The sequence below is a fragment of the Lepus europaeus genome, chromosome 4 (assembly GCF_033115175.1).
Source record: "Lepus europaeus isolate LE1 chromosome 4, mLepTim1.pri, whole genome shotgun sequence".
Lineage (NCBI taxonomy): Eukaryota > Metazoa > Chordata > Mammalia > Lagomorpha > Leporidae > Lepus > Lepus europaeus.
The window spans coordinates 91,284,640-91,309,812 of NC_084830.1; the positions used below are offsets into that span (position 1 = coordinate 91,284,640).

General features: G+C 40.8%; 1 protein-coding gene across 1 annotated transcript; it reads left to right on the top strand.

Moving 5' to 3' along the window:
* Positions 1 to 567: 567 nt before the first annotated feature.
* LOC133758433 (COX assembly mitochondrial protein homolog) lies at positions 568 to 973 on the top strand. Its single transcript, XM_062189591.1, has one exon. It carries the CDS (start codon positions 576 to 578, stop codon positions 828 to 830), a length of 255 nt encoding a protein of 84 aa, XP_062045575.1. The 5' UTR covers positions 568 to 575; the 3' UTR covers positions 831 to 973.
* Positions 974 to 25,173: the final 24,200 nt, after the last annotated feature.

Genomic DNA, 25,173 nt, shown 5'->3' on the forward strand with positions numbered 1-25,173 from the left:
CCCACAGCTGATGTCATCACTCTCCAGTGAGAAGCTGTCCTCTAAACCCAATAGAAGTGCCATCTGAACGCTCAAGACAGGTGCATACAAGGGAGTCAGTGTGAGTGGATGGAAGGTGAGCTCTCCCCTGCACAAATCAGTAAAGACTAAGCTCTCAGAATGTACTGGTGGCAGGAGAGTATGCAGGGGATAAGTCTCCAAGAGATTGAAGGGACAGCACTGCTGGTGTTGAGTAGCACTGAGAGACACTGAGAGAGTCTCAGAGTCAAGGAATAGCCCCAGAAGCTGAAGACTTTGCATTCCTCTGCACTGTATACAATATAAAAATTTATTCAGGTAGCTATAAAGCTGTATCTGGCAGACTGGGGTATTCTACCAGACTGTAGAGAAGAGGAAATATAAATATATGCATATATTTGTATGCAAAAAGATATATATTTTAAATAATTACAGAAAAAATATAAATCTATATGTATGAACAAGAATATTAACACATACATATTTAAATATAAAAATTCATGTGTAAAATAACCAAAAGAAATACAGTCTTGGGGTCAGCACTGATTCCTAAAATAATGAGAGAGAAGGCCAAAGAGAGATGTTCTGAACAAGTTCAAGATTTTACCAAATGCTGCAAGGAATCTGGAATCCTTATGGTAGTAAAATGTCAGAAGGAAAATTCTGCATTGAAAGAATGTCTAACTGCCTACTATAATGATCCAGCCTTTTATGAAGAATGCAAAATGGAATACCTGAAGGAAAGGGAAGAATTCAGAAAAACTGGAATTCCTACTAAGAAGAGACTACAGAAGCTTCCCACCAGCACGTAGAAAATATTCCAGTGACATTCAGAAACTGTAATATCTGTGGAAGTCATTTACAATATAAGTCACCTAGCATAATGGACTCTACATAAAAATATTTCATCCTAATTATGAAAAATGTTACCTGAAATACAGATCTTTATTTCAAAGTTCTGATCTATTAAATGATAGAAGTGCCTGTAGCGCCAGCATCTCATGTGGGCACCGGTTTGAGTCTCAGCTGCTCCTCTTCTGATCCAGCTCTCTGCTATGGCCTGGGAAAACAGTAGAGGATGGCTCAAGTCCTTGGGCCACTGCGCCACATGGGAGACCTGGAAGAAGTTCCTGGCTCCTGGCTTCGGATCGGCTCAGCTCGGGCCATTGTGGTCATTTGGGGAGTGAACCAGTGGAATGGAGGACCTCTCTCTCTCTCTGTCTCTCTCTCTGCCGCTCCTTCTCTCTCTGTGTAACTCTGACTTTCAAACAAATAAAATAATTATAAAATAAAAGAAATACAGTCTCATGCACACACACACACACAAACTTTCATTTATGCCAAGGCACTGTGATAATCCACTGGTGAGGATGGAAACCAGCAATGCCAAAGAGCTCCCTCCCTGCCCGTTAGTTCCAGGTGACCCTTGCCTGATAAGCACCAGACAAGCGCCCCCTCAACAGCCCCAGCCCAAATGTGATCCACCTTCCAGTGAGGAGATGTCTTCTCAAAACCATCAATCCCAAGAAAAGTCTTTCTTTGTAACATCTAGGGGGGATGCATGCAGTAGAGTTCTTGTTTGGGTTTGAATGGTAGAGACTCAGAAAAGAAGGTGGCCAGGCCTGAGCTGCTTTGCTAGCTGTGTGTGTGTGTGTGTGTGTATAAGACAGCATACATCAAAAGGGATGTTCCTGGAAGATCTGAACTGCACTGAGGGACTTTAGTGGCTTTTGAGTACTGAGAAAAGGGCCTAGGCACAGCTATAAATTCTGAGCAAGCTGATTCTAGCAGCCTCTAACTGGATCTAGACAAAACTTTCAGGCAGTCCTGAATGATATTTGTTTTGGAGACACCCAGGGAGTTAAGAGTTGAGGCTTTCTTTGCTTTTTTGAGGAGCATCCAAAAATGAAGAAACATTCTACCAAATCCCTTGTAGCTCTCAAAGCAGGTGGCAGACAGGGGAAATCAGGTTGGAAGCAGAGTGTTGAGCCCTGCCTTGTGAGGTAGATAGATGGTGAATGTAGCCAACCTAGGACCTGGCTTGACTGGCAAGGTTTCTCCAGCCGCATTAGTGGGAAAGAAAAAACATGAAGACATTTAAAAGATCAGTGGTTTCTGAGGGTTTGAGAGAAGGCAGGAATTATTAAGTTGAGCACAAGGGATTTTTGAGGGCAATTAAGCTACTCTGTACGATAGTATCATGGTGGTTGCATGTCATTGTATATTTGGCCAAATCCACAGAACGTACAAACACCAAGAATGAGCCCTAATGCAAGCTATAAATTCCAGGTATTAATGATGTGTCAGTATTGGTTCATCTCTTGTAATCCAAGTGTCATTTTGGTGCGGAATGTTGGTCAGGGGGAGGTTGGGCTAGAAGCAGAAAGCAGACAGTGTATGTGAAACATTTACAGTAGTCACCTGCATTGAGTGCCCGTCTCAGCAGTCTTATCACAGGAGGAAGACAAGACTGTACCACTTGTGCACTAGCCTCATGAATATTGAGATTCTGCAGGAATACTGAGAAAAATCCTCCATCACTCAGGCTCCACATTTAGAATCACATAGCAGCAGCCCGCCATTGCTGAAATCTGAAATCTATGGTACATTGAGGGTAATGTAGAACCAACTCCAAACCAGCCAAATTACAGGTAAGTTAACTCAGACCCAAACCCTACCATGGACAGGGGAAAAGGCACGGCATTTCCAAAGGCAAACAGCATTTACCACAGTTTTTATTTTTCAACAAAACAGCAACAATATCTGATATTCACTTTAAAAGTGTATTCATATCCAAAAAATCAAGGAAAATATGACTCCTTGTCAGGAAATAAACAAAAAAAAAAAATGAACAGCACCAGACAACAGAGGCAGCACAGATGTTGGAACTACCAGATAGAAACTTTAAAATAATTTTGATTAACAAATTAAAGGAACTAGTGAGAAGTAAGATAATGTACCTGAAGAAATGAAAAATTTCAGCATGATGGAAAATATAAAGAAAGCCAAATGAAAATACCACGAGAGAAATATACCAGAGATGAAGAACTACTGCAAAGAACTTAATTGGTAAATAGACACAGAGGGAAGAATACACGAACTCAAAACATTTAAGCTAAAATAGAACCCAAGAAGAAAAAAGAAAGAAGAGGAGTAGTTGTCACTTAGGCATTACCCTGCTTATAAACAAATGGCACAGCAGGTTAAACTACCACCTGGGATGCCTGCATCCCATACTGAAGTGCCTGGTTTGAATCTTGGCTACTCTGCTTCCAATTCAGCTTCCTATCCAGCTTCTTACTTTTGCATCCTGGGAAACAGCAGGTGATAGCTCAAATGCTAGGATCTCTACCATCCACATGGGAGGCAGAAATAGAGTCCGAGAGTCCAGGCTTAAGCATGACCCAGCACTGGCTATTGAAGGAATTTGGGGAGTTAAGCAAAGGATGGAGGCTCTCCCTCTCTCTCTCTCTCTCTCTCTCTCTTTCTCTCTCTCAAACTCTATCTATCCCTCTCTGTCTCTTTTGCTCTGATTTCAAATATTATGAAAACAAACAAATAAATAAATAGTTTAAAGATCTTAACTAGAAATGGATAAAATACAAGAATGTAGATGTTAAAACTATGAAATTACTAGAAGAGATTTCTAGAAGAAGAAGCATAAGATATAAACGTGTTAACCTTTGGTTATGGAAAAAAAATTTAAGACACAAAAGTATCAATCATGAAAGAAAATAACACATAAATAATTGGATTTCATCAAATTCTACATTTTCAAAGGTACTATTAGTAAAATATAAAGAAAAATGGATAAAACAGTTGCCCAATAAATATCTGATACATCACTTGTCTCCAGAATATAAAAAGAACTCTTACAACTCAAAAAATAAATTAAACCACCCAATAAAATATAGACAAAAGATTTTCACAAAAAAATATAGGGATGAAAAATTATATGAAAAGTTGCTTATTGTTAAGCAATAAGAAAATGAAAATTTAAGCATTTTAAAAGAAAGAAAGAATCCAAATACTGCTGAGGATGGGAAGCTCAGCCATTATTGATGCGTTTCAAAACATAGCCACTTTAGAAAGAAAACTGACAGCTTCTTATGAAGTAGAACACATCCTTACCATCCACCTCAGCAAGCCCACTGCTGGGTATTTTTTTTAAGGGAAAGAGTTTATTGGGGAAAACCCAGCAGACTGGAGGGAAGGGGCAAAGAGGGAAAAAGAGAAAGGAGAGTGTAAGAGAGAGGTAGACTGAGAGGAGAGGAGCTATCGAGAAGAGAAGAGAGAGAGCAGAGAAGGGGAGAGGAGAGCAGAGAGCGCAGACAACAGAAAGCGAGAGAGCCACATGTTCAGGAACAGGTCCTTTTAAAACTTTGCTGGAGGAGGGGCAGGGAAGCAGGAGCAGCAAAGCCCATTAGGATGGGGGTGGAGCTTGACACTGCTGTTTGGGCCATGTGGCCACTTGGCTTCCAGCAATGGCAGTGGGGGCTAGAGCCTAGGATGGTGTCAGGGTGTAGATCACACCATAGATAAAACTGCACCATTTTCCTAACATTCCCCTCTTTTGTTTTTTATGGGGTAGAGGGACGATGATTTGTCTTTAGAGCTACTTCCTGCTGACTTGGGGCGACGAGGTACTCTTCGCTGGCATAGGGCGATGTCTCTAGCCGCTGTCTCCTGGGTGGTTAGCCCCCACTGCTAAGTATTTACTGGAGAGAAATGAAAACAGATACCCACACAAAATCTGTATGTTAATTAATATAGCAGCTTTACTCATAACAGGTAAAAGTGGGGGAAGAACAACTCAAAGTATGGTACATCTATACAATAGAACAATACTCAGCAATAAGCGTGGAAGAAACTACTGATCACATGTAAAAACACAGACAAATTTCAAAAGTATTCCATTAAGTAAAATAAACCAGGCAAATCTACTTCCCTACAATTCTATTTATATGCTGCTGTAGAAAAAGCACAACTACATAGATGGGTGATCTTTGGGGCTAGTGACTTAGGGAAGCTTGGATAGGGTCATGAGTGAACATCTTATGGGTGATGGAAATGTTCTACATCTTGACTGAGATAGAGGATCTACAACTGTAAGTTCCAGTCAAAGATTATTGAACTGTACAGTGAAAAGGGACAAACAGCTCAACACACATACAATATTGAGAGCAAACCCCCTTGCACCCTCCTCTTAACACAACCCCTGAACGTGTGGCTCCTAAGTCTCATCGACTCAGCAAAATCTCTAGTAAGGTGTCTAACCAGCCTCTAGAGAGCACCACGGCACTCCAGGTAGCACACTGTTCCCTTCTGTGGATCCTGCAAACACCATAGTATCTCTAATATGGCCCTTCTCCCAAAGGTGTGGAAACCTTTCTGAGATATTTTGGAGTTTGTTATGAGCAGTGCAAATATCTGCTTCTCAAAAGCAATTATTTGTAAAACTGGTTAATACAAAGGCATACATTTACAGAGTCAGGATAGAATTTTCAGTTCTGAATTATACCATAGTTTGATAGTTTTCCCTAGTATTGGACAAGTGCATCTTAAGGATTTTGTTAGGCATCAACCATATATGAACAGCATGGTTTTATGATAAAGTGCATGATTGAGATCCTCTATGATTTTTTTATGTTCAAATGATTTGTCTGAGATTTCTGCGTAACTGTTTTCCAGAATACACAATAGTGAGGTTTTTATTGTTAACATAAATGATTCCACCTCCATTATCAAGAAGCACCATTATGCTTAAGCATGAGAACTTTATATAAAAGACCCAATTGACTTACATAGTTAATATTCCTGGATATTTTATTTTCTCACAAAAATTGTTTCAGTGCTCCCTCTGGTGGCTTTTCTCAAAACCAGACTTACCTGCTCTCTAAGTGTAAGCAGTTTTCAGGGCTACTTTAAGTTTCAAAAAAAAAAAAAAAGCTACTAAAACTCTAAACTGTTGGCATAAATGAAAAAATTATACAATGAAGCTGCCTGAAATACAAATGCCTGGCCTTACAGACACTCATTCACTTATCCTGATTTATCCTGCATTCAAATATTTGTTGAGTACCTACTATGTGTCAGATTGCATTTCGGAGGTCAGGCTTTCAGTAGTAACCTGGGAAACGTGACACCTTCATTTCGTGGACTTAACAACCAGGAGAATGACAGACTGGGTCAAGAAAACAAAAAATTAAAATACTTATTGTATCTGTATTCTTGAAACATTACTCTAGTGCTACATGGAGAATGGATCAAAGAAAAGCACGAGTGGATGGCCGGCACGTGGCTCACTTGGCTAATCCTCCTCCTGAGGCACCGGCATCCCATAAGGGCACCAGGTTCTAGTCTTGACTGCTTCTCTTCCAGTCCAGCTCTCTGCTGTGGCCCGGGAAGGCAGTGGAGGATGGTCCAGCTTGGCCACCTGCACCCACGTGGGAGACCAGGAGGAAGCACCTGGCTCCTGGCTTAGGATCAGCATAGTTCAGGCCGTAGTGGCCATTTGGGGGGTGAACCAACTGAAGGAAGACCTTTCTCTCTGTCTCTCTCTCTCTCTCACTGTCTAACTCTATCTGTCAAATAAAAAACAAAAGCAGGAGTGGAAGGTCGAGTATCAATTATACAAGGCTATTGCAATCATGCTGGCAAGAAATGCCAGTGGTTTGCATTCTAGTGACTGCAGTGAGAAGGCAAAAGTACTCACTATTTGCTTTGAAGATCAGAAACTTCTAATGATATAATAGAGGAAGAAATGAAAGACAAATGTCCTATATTCTGTGGTAATGCACAGGTTTGGGGTGTGGTTGAGGCAGATGTTCTGTGCAGGGGTGAAGAACAACCATCATAGGTTCCTAGTTGAAACTGATTCCTGTTACAAAAGACAAATTAGCAAGAGAAAAATAAAACTTATTAATACAGATGTTTAATTTACACGTAGGAGATATTCAAGGAAATGAGTAGTTTCCGAAGAGACTTTCAACTCCAGTCTATACAGCATCTTCAACAAACAATGGTAATTTTTAGAGAAGTGATAAATCAAAAGAGAAAGACTTTGACTCTTTATGGGGGCCAACTTGGGGAAAGGCAAATAACTAACAGACAAAAGGCAGTTGATAAAGATTCTAATGTGGATTCTTCTGGAAATACCTCCAGGTCAGTAAGGATCCACAGGTATCTTCACTGGTTACCTTCTGTTCTCTCTTGTAGAAAGTAGGGAAGGAAACCATTTGTCTTTGTAAATCCACAAAAGAACTTCAAAAAGTCTATAGAAAAATGGAATTGAAATAAAAATTCATTATGGGGGGGAAGCCAATGTAATCCATAAACTGTACTTTGGAAATTTATATTTACTAAATTAAAAAAAAGGAAAAAAATAAATCTTGTTTAAAAAAAATAAAGTATGGCTTTCCCCAAAGGATATTAGTCTATGATTCAGTCCCTCAGGAAGCAATTCAATTTTGTTTCATTTGTTTATGATGTAAAAAAAATGAAATACAAATTCATTTTGGTGCAAAAAAATTAAAATCCATGCATAACTTTTTTATTATCCACATTTTCCATAAACTACTTTTTCACTGCTAAATTCTTTTTTTCTTTTATCTAATAAATACAAATTTCAAAAGTACAACTTTTGGATTATAGCTGTTTTTCCCCCTATAACCTCCCTCCCACCTGCAAACCATCCCATCTCCTCCTCCCTCTCCCATCCCATTCTTCATTAAGATTCATTTTTATTTATCTTTATATATAGAAGATCAACTTCATATATACTAAGTAAAGATTTCAACAGTTTGCACCCACACAGATACACAAAGTATAGTGTACTGTTTGAATAGTAGTTTTACCCTTAATTCGCATAGTACAACACATTAAGGACAGAGATCCTACATGGGGAGTAAGTGCACAGTGACTCTTGTTGTTGATTTAACAATTGACACTCTTGTTTATGACGTCAGTAATCACCCAAGGCTCTTGTCTTGAGCTGCCAAGACTATGGAAGCCTCTTTAGTTCACAAACTCTGACCTTATCCATAAACTATTTTTTAAGAAATCTTAAATCTTTGGCTTTTAGGCAAGAGAGGGAAAGCAGAGAGCTTTCTGGCATCTGAATCTCTTTTACTGCCTTTAGTTCAATCACCCTTCACATTGTGGGGAAGCTACTCTGGTCTCCCTAAGTTACTTGCTACACTAGATACGGTTTTGAAGCATTAAAGTAAAGATGTTAAATACAAGGCCAGTGCCATGGCATAGCGGATAAAGCCGCCGCCTGCAGTGCTGACATCCCATATGGGTGCTGATTTGAAACCTGACTGCTCTGCTTCCAATCCAGCCCTCTGCTATGGCCTGGGAAAGCAATAGAAGATGGCCCACATCCTTGGGCCCCTGCATCCATGTGGGAGACCTGGAAGACGCTCCTGGCTCCTGGCTTTTGATGGGCTCAATTCTGGTTGTTGCAGCTATCTGCGGAGTGAACCAGCAGATGAAATATCCTCTCTCTCTCTCTCTCTCTCTCTCTCTCTCTCTCTCTCTCTTTCTCTCTACCTCTGCCTCTCTGTAACTCTGCATTTCAAGTAAATAAATAAATATTTTTTTTAAAAAAGTTGTTATGTAGGAGTTAGAAATACAAGTCAAAAAAAGACCAGAAGTGTTTGCTGGATAGAAAATCTGGACATCATCAGTGAATTCAAGGTAGCGGACCCTTCAGGTCTGTATAGTACACACAGAGGGAATGTACAGAGAAAAGCCAGAACAGGAATGCCAACACCCAGAAGTCCAGTAAAGAAGGAAGAACCAGGAATCTGTATTTAAAAGAAGATGTGAAGGAGGAAATACTATCAATAGATGTTGCTGAGATGTTGGACAAAACAAGCAGATCTTTATCTAGGTAAAAATACAAAGGTTAAGTTGATTAACAGCATGGAGGTGAAAACACTCTCAATGTCTGTGTCATCACCCAGTTTCCTATGTTGAAATGCTAGTCTGCAAGGTGATGGTCTTAGGAGGGCCCTTTAGAAGGTTATTAGGTCATGTCATTAAAGAAATTAGTTCCATTAAACGAGGCTCAAGAGAGAGCCCTTGTAGCAACGCCTAGTCAGCCACCCCCCACATACCCGTGGGATGAACTAAGAGGACCTTTACACAATAACTCATGCAATGTCATCCCATCTGCACCCAGTGAGGATCCCCACATTTGTGGAAGTCCTCGGACACCCCAAGCTCTTAAGGCAGCTGCTAGACCCCGTCCCACCAGCATCTTTGCTGTTAATGTCGAAGTGTACGCAAAATTCAGGCCCTGGATTCCAACGCCTGTAAAAAGGCTTCTATTATCCAAGGGTCGAGGATATGCTTGTGTCTTTCCAGAGAATGCGGAACAGCCCATTTGAGTACCAGCCAGAAACATCAAGCCTGCAACTGACAGCCAACCAGAACCAGCTGAACAAGACTGAGACTACGCCTTGTTAGCAGACACACCTGCCCTATCATCCTACCCTGAGATTCGGCCCAAAGCCATATCTGTTACTGTTGTATACCCCACTAGCTCTGGTCAGCCACTCAAATGGCCCACAGCCTGTGTGTGGTCATGCCATTCCTGATAACCATTATTCCTCATTCCTACCCCTATCTGAGCAAGCAATCCTGTGGTCTCTCGATTTGAGCGCTGGTTAGTCAATGACGGGTAAGATCCCCTGGGGGACAACCTAAGACAGGCACAGCTGCGTATGGAGACCACATGGAAACGGGGTCAACAATGGTATGGCCAAGAATCATGCCTCCCGTTGCTCAAAAATAAACGAAAAGGGGGAAATGTGGTGGAATGAGAAGGCCATGCCAAGGTGGCCACTGGCAAGCGAACGTCAGTTGGTCAGGAATGGCTTTAAAACCCACCTGGCTTTGGAAACTGCCTGGCAACAGGCTGTGATTGGATGGATTTGGAAACTGCCTGGCAACAGGCTGTGATTGGTTGGGGTATAGACCACCCCTTGACCAGATTGGCTGGTCTTGGCTATATAAGCTGTTGTACCAACTGTAATAAATGAGTCTGCTGGCTGCTCGCCTCAAGCCTGCTTTCACCCGACTCCCAGAGTCTGTGTGTTGACTCCGCGCCTCTTGCCCCCACCACGCTGCTCCTCTCAGAAATGAACCCACTGCAACATTGTTGAGAATTCAACGGCAACAAGCCCTTGCCCATTCTCATCAACTGAGAACAGAGCAAACGGACTGCTATCAGTCAATGAACACCATCAGACCCCACAGCTGCCAATGCCTTGATCTTGGACTTCCCAACGTCCAAAACTGTGAAAAATTAAGGTCTGTTGTTAAGCCACACATTCCATGGTATTGTGATGGACTGAGCCTGAATGGACTAAGACAGGGGACATAAGGTTAAGAGTGCCCTGAAAAGTGGACAAGCAGGAGGAAGTGGACACAAAACATACAACTGTCAGCATTTTGACCATAGGGGAATGTAGATGAAGGATCCATAGATTTCAGGATAAATATGTGGCAAAAGAATATTTTGAAGGTTTTATTTTACTTCCAAATTTTAATATGGAAATGTTCAAAGATAGAGGAAAGTTAGAAGCACAATGAACACCTGTACTCCAACTGTAAGTGATTTGATTTGTTTGCTTTGATTATCTAGATTTATACAGACAGACGAATATTTTGCTAAGTAATGTGAAACTAAATTGCATCACAACACTTCTTCCCTCCATGACTGTGCCTTCATATCCTTCGAGAAATTCTACATAACAAACAAAACCTCCTTGATAGAGTTCCATGTGACGCTGGGCATGGTCCTCTGGCCCAGGGGGCATGTGAGCTGGGGCCCAAGGGTCAGGCCATAATCTCTGCCCTCCAGACACCAGGACCCCCGACTGTGGCCACCCACCAACCCAGTCCAGGCCTTGAAGCAGTGGCAAATCTCTCCTCTGACTCCAGCCCAACCCTGAGGAGCCTGGGAAAAATCCCTGCCAATTTGCCCAGGACCTCATGCTTTGAGTGACAGCAGGCATGGCAGAGCGAAGAGTGGCAGCAGCTTAAATGCTATGGAGGGCCACAAGGGGTTCAACACGGGGAGAAGGTGGATGCATGCACCAAACTTGGCATCGCTTTAGGCCACAGAGTCATGCCAATCTGGACCCCAGAGTAACTGTTCTGTTCCAGTTGGAGGAAAGTGACAACCCCAAAGGCTATTTAGTTTGGCCTAAATGTTTCTCTGTAACCCAGCCTGATACGCAAAAAGAATCTAACCTCATATTCTCATGATGAATAACTGAGTTTCAGCCAATCATAAGCAGTCAACAGTTCAAACCATGTTCCAATAATACAGACTGTAAACAATCAGACTGTCTTACCTCACTTCTTTTTCTGCATGTCATTTCCTCTTCTCAGGTTTAACTATAACCTTTCTAGGTGGTGAGGTTGTTGTAGGCAGGCATACAGGATAAAATTGATCAGGTTTGTGAGCTGGAAGACCATGCCTCCACCACACCCCTGTGTGACCTCATGCCCCTACCTGGCCACACCTGTGAGTCCACTGGCCAAAATAACGACTCCCCTCCGAAAGTGAACTAAAAGCCTGGGACACGTTGTGGCCAGCCCCTTGACCCTTTCATTTTCTGGCCTTTTGCCAGTGCGGGGCTTGTTACCCCTGCACCTCCAGGGCCTGTGGTCTTTGGGCCACCCGCCCCATGCTTCCTGGCCTGCATATTCCTCCACATGGTTGGCTCCTGGTGCTCCATATGAATCCAGATTCCTCTCTCCTTTGGATAGGGCCCTCGCTCTCCTATGCATTTTTCTCACTGAATAAAAAGCTTAAAATGTATCATGCTGCCTCATTCATTTATGCCTATATTCAGAATTCTTCTCTGAATATTACGCAAGAACCCACACAGGCTTATTAATATTGGCAATCTATTAATAAGCACACGGTGATATCATATGGCACCCCAGATGGGACTTTCGAAGAGAATTTTAGGGGGCCATATTCCAATTTCAAGGTGAAGAATGGTGAACCAGCGTTTGTCACAAAAGCTGCCCAATTATAGAACTGCAAACAAAACCAATGGATATATGCAAAACTAGATTTATTGCAATTTTGTCTACTAATAGGCCTTAAAGGCTTGGAGAGAGCGGAGTCTGAGACAACTTTGCAGGAAAGGGTTGGTCGGTGATGTATCAGCTCTTGATATTAGAAGAGGGACCTGGTGGAGTAACTCACCACACTTGGCCAATGGAAGTGCCTGCCACCCCTTGGGAAGATTTGTCAGCCATTCATAGAAAATGGGCGAAGAGTATAAAAAACTGCTTTCAACTTTCCTCCCCATGTTATAAAAGACAACTTTTGCTATACCTAGGCACTCTAGATATAAAGAGGTTGCCAATGTATGGTAGAGTTAGAAAGTTACAAATTGTAAACCCTGTTTGTTTAATTTAAAAAAATCTTTGTTTTTTTCAGAAATATCTTCTGAAAGTGATGTTTTGAAATGAAGTCATTAGACCGTCTCTAGAAGCCACATCAGGACAACACACCCACATTTTTTTGATGAGTTTGAAGACATGGACTGGAAGAATTTGGATGTGGGAAAGAAGGTTCTGTGCCAGACACCCTGTTTAAGAGGCATTTTCATGTGACCATCGTTGTGTATATCATTGTGTATTTTCATGTGACATCATTGTGTATGTATTTTATTAGTACTACATGTATAGTTGGCAATGCTAAATACTTTGTTAGCATGCTCAGTCTTTCCAGATATTCTGAAATGCCTGATACATGTTAAAATAGAGGCAATAAAATGGCAGAGTTTGTAAATGCAAGTTTGTTAACATTCATATGAAAACTTTTGTGGAGGGAATGATCAAACCCCACCTTGGTTTCGTGCACTTGTTTGAGGTACGATGGACAGTAAAGAAAGGCTCAGTTCTAAGCCAGTGTGCTTAAGGTGAGGTGAGATCAACTACTGTCCCTTATGTTTGTGTATTTTGTTTTACTCTGCTGTGTATAAAATACATATAAGGATACTTTAAGAGGTTGTGGAAAAATGGAATTGAGTTTGTTTTTGGTCTAAATTTTTTTGAAATGCATCCACATGAGGTGTCTTCAAAGGGTTTATGCAAAATGTGTACTATGAAAACATTATGCATGGATTCCAAATTTTTCCACCAAAATAAACTTACTTTGTAATTCCATTTTCCATGAACTTTTTGAAGTATTCTTCTATAAAGCGCAAAATGAATCTTACTTTAGAACATCTAGTATTTTTGTATGTTAAAGAGTTTGCCAGTGTATGACAAAAGTAGATATAATGAACCAATACATGTTGCACATTTTATATAAAAAATCTTTGGGAAAATTGTCTTCTGAAAAGTGAGCATTAAGCCGGTGCCGTGGCTTAACTGGCTAATCGTCCGCCTTGCGGCGCCGGCACACCGGGTTCTAGTCCCGGTCGGGGCACCAATCCTGTCCCAGTTGCCCCTCTTCCAGGCCAGCTCTCTGCTGTGGCCAGGGAGTGCAGTGGAGGATGGCCCAAGTTCTTGGGCCCTGCACCCCATGGGAGACCAGGATAAGCACCTGGCTCCTGCCATCGGAACAGCGAGGTGCGCGGGCCGCAGCGCGCCTACCGCGGCGGCCATTGGAGGGTGAACCAGCGGCAAAAAGGAAGACCTTTCTCTCTATCTCCCTCTACTGTCCACTCTGCCTGTCAAAAAAAAGAAAAGTGAGCATTATCACTCATTGGGTGGGTGGAGAACAGAAGGTTTGTAAGCCAGAATGTTCATATTTGAAAGACACTTTCAAATTTGTTATTACATGTATGCAGTTTATTCAAAATTGTTGTATATGTAATGGATAAATTAAGTCCTTACCTGAAACAGTCTGTCTAGATGTAAAGAAATACCCAATGTACACTAGATGTAAAATCTTTTTTCCAGCATTTCTATGCAATATTATCTTTTGGGAATGAAATTGTTAAACCACATCGATAAGCAGTGGAGTTCCAACTGCCTGGCTTCAATAATTTGGAGGCGACGGGAAGAAGGATTTGCAAAAATATAATAGTGTGCATACTTGGTCATTTTCAGACTCATTGTTCTGCATGTTTCGTGTATTTTGCTTTGCTATTGTAAATAATATATGAAATGGACAAATGAGTCCTATTTTTGCAACATCTTGTCCTTAAATGTTCAAGAAGTTGCCAATATATTAGCAAGGAGTTAGTAAAATTAACACACTTTGTACTACTCATGTTAAAATTCAAAGAAATGTTTGTCCTCTGTAAATGACTTTTTGATGTGAATGAGTACAACTATTTCAAAATATTATCCATGCCTGTACTTATCTGCTGGGTTGAGGCAGAGATAAAGAAGTGAGGAGGGAAAAGTATAAATTCAAATGGTCATATTTAGAGAATACCACAAAATATAGACATTGTTCATGTGTGTGGTTTTATTTAGCATCACTGGGTACACAATGGACAAGTTCTTAAACATTATACTTATAAAATTAGAAGTCCTTATGCATTTAAAAGTAAAAGAAATAGATTAGCACTTTTTGTCAGCAGCTTTTAAAAACTGATGGGAAATACTATGTTTGATATTGGAATTCTCAGACTACCTCTATGAGCAGTTATTTTAAAAATCTATTATAATTTCTAAAATTCAATTTATATTCAAATTTTCCCAAGTGTCTCTGAAACTCTTGAAGCTGGTATTTCAAATCAGAATCCAGTCAAAGTACAAGGATTACTACATTTTTTTAATTTTCCTTTACCCCAGGACACTATCTGAATCATATTGACATTTGGGGGGTTTAGTAAGACATGTTCTGTGTTTTAAAGAAAAGTTACGGCTGCACTGCAAAGCATGATTTTTCTGTGTATCTCATCCTTCAGGTGGCAGGACAGGCCAGTTTGTGTAAGTCCTTTAACAAGCATAACATAAATTCAGTAGCTCCTGGAGGCTTATGTTATCAATCTGGCTTCCCCTACTGAGAATAGCAAACAAAATTAATTAAACCAGTTTTCTTTCTCACTCATTGAGCATAAACTATTGTTTACAGAGAGAATGTTTATTTGGAGAGGTTATTTATATTTCAAAATACTTATGGCAGAGAAAAAAAAAAACAGCTCTTTGAAGCAGGCCAAACAAATAATTCTTATGGGATTAAAAACCATGACAATCAAAGACCTGTGTCCCGGATATCTAAATAATCACAGTTTTGACATGATACTATTATTTGTTACTCAAATGATTATTATTACAAAATATAACTTAAACAATGATCAGGCAAGAAAGAGTGCAGCCTGCTGAATGCAATTCATTAAAAGCAGCACCAAATAAGTTAATGGTGTAACAATAGGTGGGAAAATAAAATTGTGTCAAGTGTTTCAGCTTTTACCGTAAGAATGCCCCATATCTCAGTGACATATGATGATTTAGTCCATTTTCGGCGACTATAACAGAATATCTGAGACGGGGTGACTTATACAGAAAAGAGATTTATTTGGCTCACAGGAATGGAGGCTGGAAAGTCCAAGGGCTTGGTGCCATTATCTGCTCAGCTACTGGTGAGGGCTTTCTTATGGTAGCATCACACGGGAGAGGGCACCACATGGTGAGAGAGCAAGTGTGCAAAACGAACCTGGTTTTACAGCAATGTCACTCCCATGATAACTCATGAATCTGCTAGTCCATTTGTGACCCAACTGCATCCCAAAGATCTCACCTCTTGATATTGCTGTATTGAGGACCAGGTTTCCAACACATGACCTCTTTGACAACACATCCAAACCACAGCACCAGCTTGTATCCTTCTGTTTGCAGAGATGTGTGTGCCTGTGTGGCTGGTAATTTTGAAAGTGCATATGCCCTGGGGCTGGCGCAGTGGCGCAGTAGGTTAATCCTCTGCCTACTGTGCTGGCATCCCATATGGGTGCCAGTTCTAGTCCTGGCTGCTCCTCTTCCGATCCAGCTCTCTGCTGTGGCCTGGAAAAGCAGTGGAAGATGGCCCAAGTGCTTGGGCCCCTATATCCACATGGGAGACCAGGAAGAAGCACCTGGCTCCTGGCTTCGGATCGGCACAGCTCTGGCTGTAGCGGCCATCTGGGAAGTGAACCAATGGAAGGAAGACCTTTGTCTCACCCTCTCACTGTCTGTAACTATACCTCTCAAATAAATAAATAAAATCTTTTAAAAAACAAAAGGTGCAGATGCCTTGATGCTAGCCAGGGAATTTGATTTAATGAGTCTCCAATGCAGTCTAGGATCTGGCATTGTGGCAAAGAGGATTAAGCCGCCTGCAACACTGACATCCCATATCAGAGTGCTGGTTGGTGTCCCAGTTGCTTTGTTTCTTATCCAGCTTCTCTGATAATGTGCCTGGGAAAACAGAGGAAGATAGCCCCAGGATGGAGCTTCTGGCTCCTGATATCAGACTGGCCCAGTTCCAGCCATTGTAGTCATTTGAGGAGTAAACTATCTCTTTGTGTGTTACTCTGCTTTTCAAATAAGATAAAATAAAATACATCCTTTTTGAAAAAGCAGTCTGGACTTATTTGGATAATGATTGCCACCATGTCCACTTCCCCTGGGCACTGAGTGATGCTGTATTACAGAGATACCATTCTGGTGCGAGTGGATTATTCTTTCTTGATAGATACAGGTTTATATCTCCAGATATTGAAATGTTTGTTGCCAGAGAGACTTGATGTTTAAGATGGTTTGAATTTATCATTTTACTCACAGACATTTATCCACCTTTATACACTAAGCTTCTTCCAAATATTGATTTCTTTTTTAAATATATATACATCATACATTCATTTATTATGAACAATGTGTTTTTTTTTTATTTTGACAGGTAGAGTTATAGACAGTAGAAGAGAGAGACAGACAGAAAGGTCTTCCTTCTGTTGGTTCACTCCCCAAATGGCCGCTACAGCCGGTGCTGCACCAGCCCAAAGCCAGGAACCAGGTGCTTCTTCTCGGTCTCCCATGTGGGTGCAGGGCCCAAGTACTTGGACCATCCTCCACTGCCCTCTCGGGCCACAGCAGAGAGCTGGACTGGAAGAGGAGCAACCAGGACAAAACCCAGTGCCCATATGGGATGCCGGCGCCACAGGCGGAGGATTAGCCAAGTGAGCCACAGTGCCGGCCCCCCAAGTAACTGATTTCTTACTGAGTTCTAGGCCAATGAAATTCACTAAAGTTTCATCAAGCCTGTTACACATGCATACCCACACACATTAACGTATGCATATATAAGTTAAAATGATGATGATGATGATGATAATGATATAATATTTTTTGCTATTTTCTCTTAAACTCTTACCATAGTAAAAGAAAAGGAAAAATTTTGATGAACAAAGAGCTGGGTAAGAGATGACAGAGATGAGCAGTATCAGTGATGTAGAGGGGCTGGTAAGCAAAAGGACAGGTAGTAAACAGCAGCCTAGAGAGAAGGCTACATAAGGAGGCACCCACTCTGTGCAATCTGTTTTGCTTCCAGAGCATCCCAAGAGTCCAGCTACACCTACAGGAGCTGGGCGGGGACTGGCAGCAGGGTCAGTCACTGGAAAGTTGAATGAAAGTTTTAAATGTATATTTATTTTTTATCGACTTCATTTTTTTCAAATACTTATTTCATTTATTTGAAAAGCAGAGTTATAGGGTAGGGAGAAGATACATACACATACACACAGAGAAAGGGAAAGAGAGAGAGAGAGAGAGAGAGAGAGAGAGAGAAGTCTTCCATCCACTGGTTCACTCCCCAAATGACTGCAACAGCTGGGACTTGAGCCATCTTCTGTTGCTTTCCCAAGCTCATTAGCAGGGAGCTGGATTGGAAATGGAGCAGCCGGGACACAAACCAGCAGCTATATAGGATGCTGGCATTCCAAGAGGCTTAACCTGCTATGCCACAAAGCTGGTCCCTATTTTCCATCTACTTTAAAGGAAGAGCAAAACAGAGAGAGAGAGAGAGAGAGAGAGAGAGAGAAATCTTCCATCAGCTGGATCACTCCACAAATGCCTCCAACAGCCAAGGCTGAGCCAGGCTAGAACCAGGAGCCTAGAATTCCATCTGAGTCTCCCATGTGGGTGGCAGATGTCCAATCACTTGAGCTATCATCTGCTGCCTTCCAGGATGGGTTAGCAGGGAGCTGGAACTGGAAGCAGAGTAGTGGGACTTGAACTAGCACAGCAACATAGGATGCAAAAGTCCCAGGTAACAGCCTAATCTGCTGTGCCACAGGACTGACCCTGAATGAAAGTTAGTATAAGGAGTGGTTAGACTCCCATGTTTAAAACTTGCAGCCAGGTTACACCTTCTTCCCAACCCTCCCGGAGAAAGTAAATTCACAGTCTGGAGAAACTGGACTCAGTGTAGCACTGGACTCAGGGAATCAAGTGCTGCCAAAGACAGGAGCAAAGTACTAAAATAAAAGTAGGGAAATGAAGCAAGATGTCTTTTTAAAAGAATGAATGGAGAGATCTCTCAAATACAGCTAGTATTCAAAAGTTCCTCCTCCCCAAATATTCTCCATCATAATGTCTAAAATTAATGGATTAAAATATTGAGGTCTAAATCTGTATTTATTTATTCATTAATTTTATTTTAAAGATAGGAGGAGAGAGACAGGAAGAGAGAAATCCCACCCACTGCTGTTTCACTCACCAAATGCCCACAACAGCCAGCATTGGGTCAGACAAAAGCCAGAAGTCAGGAGCCAGGTACCCAATCCAGAACTCATACATGGATGGCAGAGTCACAAGTACTTGAGTCACCATCCATTGCCTTCCAGGGCACATTTTAGCAGGAAACTGGAACAGGGTTGGAGCAGGGACTCACAACCAATGACTCCAGTATGGACCACAGGCATCTCAAGCAGTGTCTTAACTGACAAATCAGTAATTTAGCAATAAGTCAACAAAACCAGAATAAATTGCTGAAGTAGCTCTGAGAAGAACTCAGGCTGGAAGGACTGTGCAGGAAACTGCTAATATATAGTCTTTTGGTACAGAGTTCTAAAATTGTAAAAAGTGCATATGTACTACTTTGGCAAGAACTTTTTCAAACATAAAAAACTAAATCCAAAAGAAACTCAATTTTTTAAAATGAAAGTTCAGATGGATATTGTTTTACTATTTCTGAAAGGTCCAATAGAATAGAAAAGATATAGTTTTATTCTTCCTTTAAGCTAGAAGCATAAAAAATTTTTAAAGCTTTTATTTAATAAATGCAAATTTCATAGGTACAATATTAGGAATATAGTGGTTCTTCCCCCCATACCCTTACTTCCACCCCCACTCTCATCCCACCTCCTACTTCCACTCCCATCCCATTCTATATTAATATTCATTTTTAACTTTATATACAGAGGACCAACTCTATACTAAGTAAAGATTTCGACAATTAGCACACACACACACACACACAATGTATAAAGTACTGTTTGAGAACAAGTTTTGCAGTTAATTCTCATAGCACAACTCATTAAGGAGAGGGTCCTACATAGGGAGTAAGTGCATAGTGACTTTGTTAATTTAACAATTAACAATCTTATTTATGATGTCAGTGATCACCCGAGACTCTTGCCATGAGCTGCCAAGGCTATGGAAGCCTTTTGTGACCACAAACTCCATTAGTATTTGGACAAGATGATAAGCAAAGTGGCAGTTCTCTCCTCCCTTCAGAAAAAAACTACATCCTTCTTTGATGGCCCCTTCTTTCCACTGGAGTCTCACTCACAGAAATCCTGCACATAGGATATTTTTTGCTACAATGTCTTGGCTTTCCATGCCTGAAATGCTCTCATGGGCTTTTCAGCCACATCTAAATGCCTTAAGGGCTGATTCTGAAGTCAGAGTATTACTTAAAGTGATTATCAGTCTATGAATCTGCTGTGCGGACTGCAGAAGCATAAAATTTGTAAAAAAAAAAAAAAACTTAATTACTTAACATATTTTGTACATTTAAAATGTTTTCATTTTAAATTTATAGGTTTAAACATATACTACACTCTTTAACCTAAATAAAAAGTTGTAATAATAAATTAACTACTATTTAGAAATTATGTGAAAACTTCTCTTTTAACTAGGATCCCTGGAATTTCTCAGTAAGGAGAACAAGTAGAAATGAAGCAATGAAGAGAAATATTTTTATAGGAAGGGAGGACTACAGGAATCAAGACCATATTACACAGAAGAATGCAAGCAATATGATTGGTTCTCTTACAGGTGGAAATATTTCAAGTCTAGATTTCAGGGCACCTGGTGCCATTTGCAGTTCAGGAGTAAGACTAGCTCTGGTTAAAGAATTTTTATTCTTATATAACTTTTAACAACCCAATACTTTGTAAGGCTCTGAGTTAGGATTGAAATTCTATTGTTAAATCTTACCCTCCTTTTATCTCTATGATATAATAATAGGCAGACCTTGCTTGAGCCTTTAAATATTTCAAAGACATCAATGATTTCTGTAGTCTTCTATTTCCAAATCACACACTGCAACAAATTCCATCTCTATAGAAACAGGATGAGACAATTCCTAGAAAAGGAGCTAGATGGCTCTGAGTGGCCTTGATCTCTTTGGCCCTGTCTTAATGTATTTCTTTGTAGTTCACTTTCTTTGTATGTAAAATGGGGATCAAAGTGCCAGACCCAAAGCTGCCCTATCAAATGACCATTATGTGCAGAATTCTTTGATATCTTTCTATGATCATGCATAGATTATTCTTCTCCAAGGCAGATGGAGGTTTGTTTTGTTGTTTTCCCAGAGTGTTATTGAGTAAATAGTTCACAGTAATTCCTTGGGATTTTTCAGGTAGGCTTCTCTACCTTGCATACACCGGGGTATTTCAACAAGTTCATGGAAAATGGAATTAAAAGGTAAGTTTATTTTGGTGTGAAAAATTGTGAAACCCATGTGTAGTTTTTTCATAATATTCATTTCTACGAACTTTATAAAGACCTTTCATATGAATGCATTTCAAAGGTTTTTGCAGCAAAATAAACTTATCCCTTTATTCCATTTTCCACGAGCTCTTTTTTTTTTTTTTACAAATCTTTGTCTTTATTCTTTTTTCCCCAAAGAAACCTTTTATTGAATGAGTACAAATTTTGTACATACAACTTCAGGAAGATAGTGATTCTTCCCACCATACTTGCCCTCCCACCCCCACTCGAACCCCACCTCCTCTTCCTTCTCCCATTCCCAGTCCCATTCTCCATTAAGAGAAAAAAAAAGCTTCCTCAACAGTCAAGACAAGGGCTGTTCAAGTCATTTCTACTCAAAGTGTCAATTTCACTTCTACAGATTTCCTTTTTACTTTTATGTGCTCTATTAGTTCTCACAGATCAGAGAGAACATATGGTACTTGTCCCTTTGGGACTGGTTTATTTCACTAAGTATGACATTTTTCAGATTCATCGATTTTGTTACAAATGACCAGATCACATTTTTTACCACTGTGTAGTATTCCATAAAGTACATATCCCATAATTTTTTATCCAGTTTTCAGTTTACAAGCATTTAGGTTGATTCCATGTCTTAACTATTGTGAATGGGGCTGCAATAAGCATGGAGGTGCAGATAGCTCTTTTATTTGCTGATTTGATTTCCTTTGGGTAAATTCCAAGGAATGAAATGGCTGGGTCATATGGTAGGTCTATATTCAAATAGGTCTATATTCAAAGTAACTCTAAACTGACTTCCATAGTGGTTTTATCAGTTTACATTCCCACCAAAAGTGGATTAGGGTACCTTTTTCCTCACATCCTCACCAGCAATTGTTGTTTACTGATTTCTGTATGAAAGTCATTCTAACTGGGGTGAGGTGAACTTCATTGTGGTTTGGGAAATGCGAATCCACAAACTCTTGCCAGTATCCTTATATTTGTGCCATGGTTATACATACTGATAACTGAAATAATGTTATGTTTGCTAATTATTTAAGCACTTTCTCTTTTCACTATCTACACAGATGCTCAAATATTCAAGAAATAAAGTTTACAATTGTATAGTAAAGGCTTATCCTTTATATAGTTTAAGTTCTAGAATCTCTACAAGTCAACAACTTTTGCTTCATTTTCACAACCAAATAGATTGAAGATGTGGAGCACTAAACCCTTAATCTTGGTCTGTCAAACACTTCCATTCCATTCTTCCTTGCTTATTCATTAGATAACTTTGCCATGAGGGCAGTATTTATAAAATGCACAATACATAAATGATAAGGTGACAGGATTATAGATCCCATGTTTTCAGGAAATATGATATTTAATATCACACAGACTATTTTCAGCTTTTATTTATATCAAGCTCCTTTACAAGGACAAGCAGAATTTCAGTATTTCTCAACATAAAGCATAAGCACACACATTTCACAAGTGTCCAAAACTGAATAAAAGCAAAGAGACATTTTAAATATAAGACATGGTAAAACCAAAAAGTAAGGATTTACACAAAGACTACAAGAATTCAACACAGAATTAAAACCTTTCAATGCAATGATGTCAATAAATTCAACTTTTTCATGGTCCATTTCTTCTAATATCTAAGAGATAGAAAGTGTGAGGCATACAATGTTGACGTTAACATACTCATAAAAGGGTCACACCTAGAAATAATAACATACCACATAGCCAATGACATAGAAAGCCAGGAAGAGATTGAACCACTGAGTCCTATTTAATTGCACGTACATGCTAGGATGCCAATCCATGCCTTGCCGTTGAGGACATACCTATGCCCAGACCTCTGTGTTTCCAACAGTTGCTCCCATGGATTCTGAGACAGTTCCAGGTCACTCTGAGGCAGGAATGATGCTGTGGATAGATGGATCCCACCACTCTTCCTCATTTGTGTCCAGTTATTGAGTTTATGAAGACAAATGAGATTTCCAACCCAGGTAATCAAACCAAGCTGTGTCTGTGCCCTAATGTCTGCCTTGCTCTTTGTCCATCACCAAGTTTAGCCTTCATTTTGAAAAGTTACCAAGGAGAGTTTCCTCCAAGATGGCGGAACAGGGAGGGAGCACACTGACAGTCCGGGAAAAGATAGTTTAATAAAAGTGGAGATCCTGTAGCTTCAGGGAAGAGTTATGGACAAAACTGCAGAGGAAACTGTTCTGGAACTATTGGGACGTGGTGGACCTACAAGGAGGGCATGGGCACCCATGGCTTGGGACCCCAGCGCCAAGTCTACGCACCAGCTCTGGAAAGGGAGGCGAGGTGAAACCTCAGTAGCACGAGACACTGGTGGAGAAGAGGCAGGAAGAGCCTAGAGGGAACAAGGCTTGAAGCCTCATGGGGGAAAGTTCACCAGGCTAAGTAGAAGAGAGAAAAATAAATAAATAAAAGGGTCCAGTAGGGACATCATTCTCTCTCTCCACTCACCTTACAAAGGCGAGCAAGACAAAGAGCAGGCACCATTTTTGATATACATAAAAGCAGGCCCTGCAATTAGTCAAGCAGAAAAACCTGACTCGGGGTGGGGGAGGGGGACAGTGAAATAACAGGAGGTTGGGACCTCGTGAATGTGTGGAGCTAATGAACTGAGACTGTGAAAAAAAAACTGAGGGTGTGTGAGAGAACTATTGGAGTGCCTGAGATGCCACAAACTTGGCAACCTTGGCAACCAGGTGGGGGAGTACAGGGGAATTTGAGCTTACTGAAGACTGCACAGATTCTTTGTGTGGTCCTTGGGACAAAGCAGATGAATATTATACCCACAGGTGCCAGAGCTCAGACTCTGAATTCCTTCAATTCTGCTCAGCTGTGCAGAATTACTTCCCTTCTGAATAAAAAAAAAAGAGAGAGAGAGAGAGAGAGGAGATTTACCACTCCTAACCTGGGTGTGTCACCTATGGCACAACCTTAACCCTGAAGAACCAAAGAGAGCTCTCTGGCCACACCCATCACAAGCCTCTAAGGATCCATCAAAAGCAGACAGTCCACTTAATCTAGAGTCATAGTATAATGAGAAAAAACACAGTGAGGGAAAAAAAAAAGAAACCAAAGAATATCTCCACAATGTCAAGCAACAAATGCAGAAACCGAGGAAACAAGAACAAGGAAGACATGATGATGCCCCCAAATGAACAAGACACCCCAATTGAAGATTATGAAGATGAAGAGATAGAAGAAATGCAAGATACGGATTTCAAAAAATTATGATAGAACATTTAGAAGTTCTCAAACACAAATTCTTGAACTACAGAAATCGTTACTGGACAGAATAGAAAATCTCTCTCATGAAAATGAAATCTTAAGTAGGAATCAAAATGAAATGAAGTAACTAGTAGAACATGAAATTATGATAGTGAAGAGAAATCAAAATGAAATGAAGAACTCAATAGATCAAATGACAAACACATTAGAGAGCATTAAAAACAGAATGGGTGAAGCAGAAGAGAGAATATTGGACTTAGAAAACAGAGACAGGAAAGTATACATTCAAACCAAAGAAAGAAGAGGAAATTAGAAATCTAAAAAATATTGTTGGGAATCTAAAGGATACTATTAAAAACCCCAACATTTGGGTTCTAGGAGTTCCTGAAGGCATGGAGAGAGAGAAAGGATTAGAAGGCCTTTTTAGTGAGATACTAGCAGAAAATTTCCCAGGTTTGGAGAAGGACAGAGACATCCAAGTACAGGAAGCTCATGGAACCCCTAATAAACATGACCAAAAGAGATCCTCAACATGACACGTTGTAATCAAACTCACCATAGTGAAACATAGAGAAAAGATTTTAAAATGTGCAAGAGAGAAACATCAGATAACTCTCAGAGAGATCTCCAATTAGACTCACAGCTGACTTCTCATAAGAACACTACAGGATAGAAGGGAATGGGGAGGCCGGCGCTGCTGCTCAATAGGCTAATCCTCCGCCTAGCGGCGCCGGCACACCGGGTTCTAGTCCCAGTCGGGGCGCCGGATTCTGTCCCGGTTGCCCCTCTTCCAGGCCAGCTCTCTGCTGTGGCCAGGGAGTGCAGTGGAGGATGGCCCAAGTACTTGGGCCCTGCACCCCATGGGAGACCAGGATAAGCACCTGGCTCCTGCCATTGGATCAGCGCGGTGCGCCGGCCGCAGTGCGCCAGCCGCAGCAGCCATTGGAGGGTGAACCAACGGCAAAGGAAGACCTT

What these genes read in the sequence shown, in the direction of transcription:
- LOC133758433 (XM_062189591.1), top strand. Translation starts at nt 576, where the DNA reads ATGAGAGAGAAGGCCAAAGAGAGATGTTCTGAACAAGTTCAAGATTTT.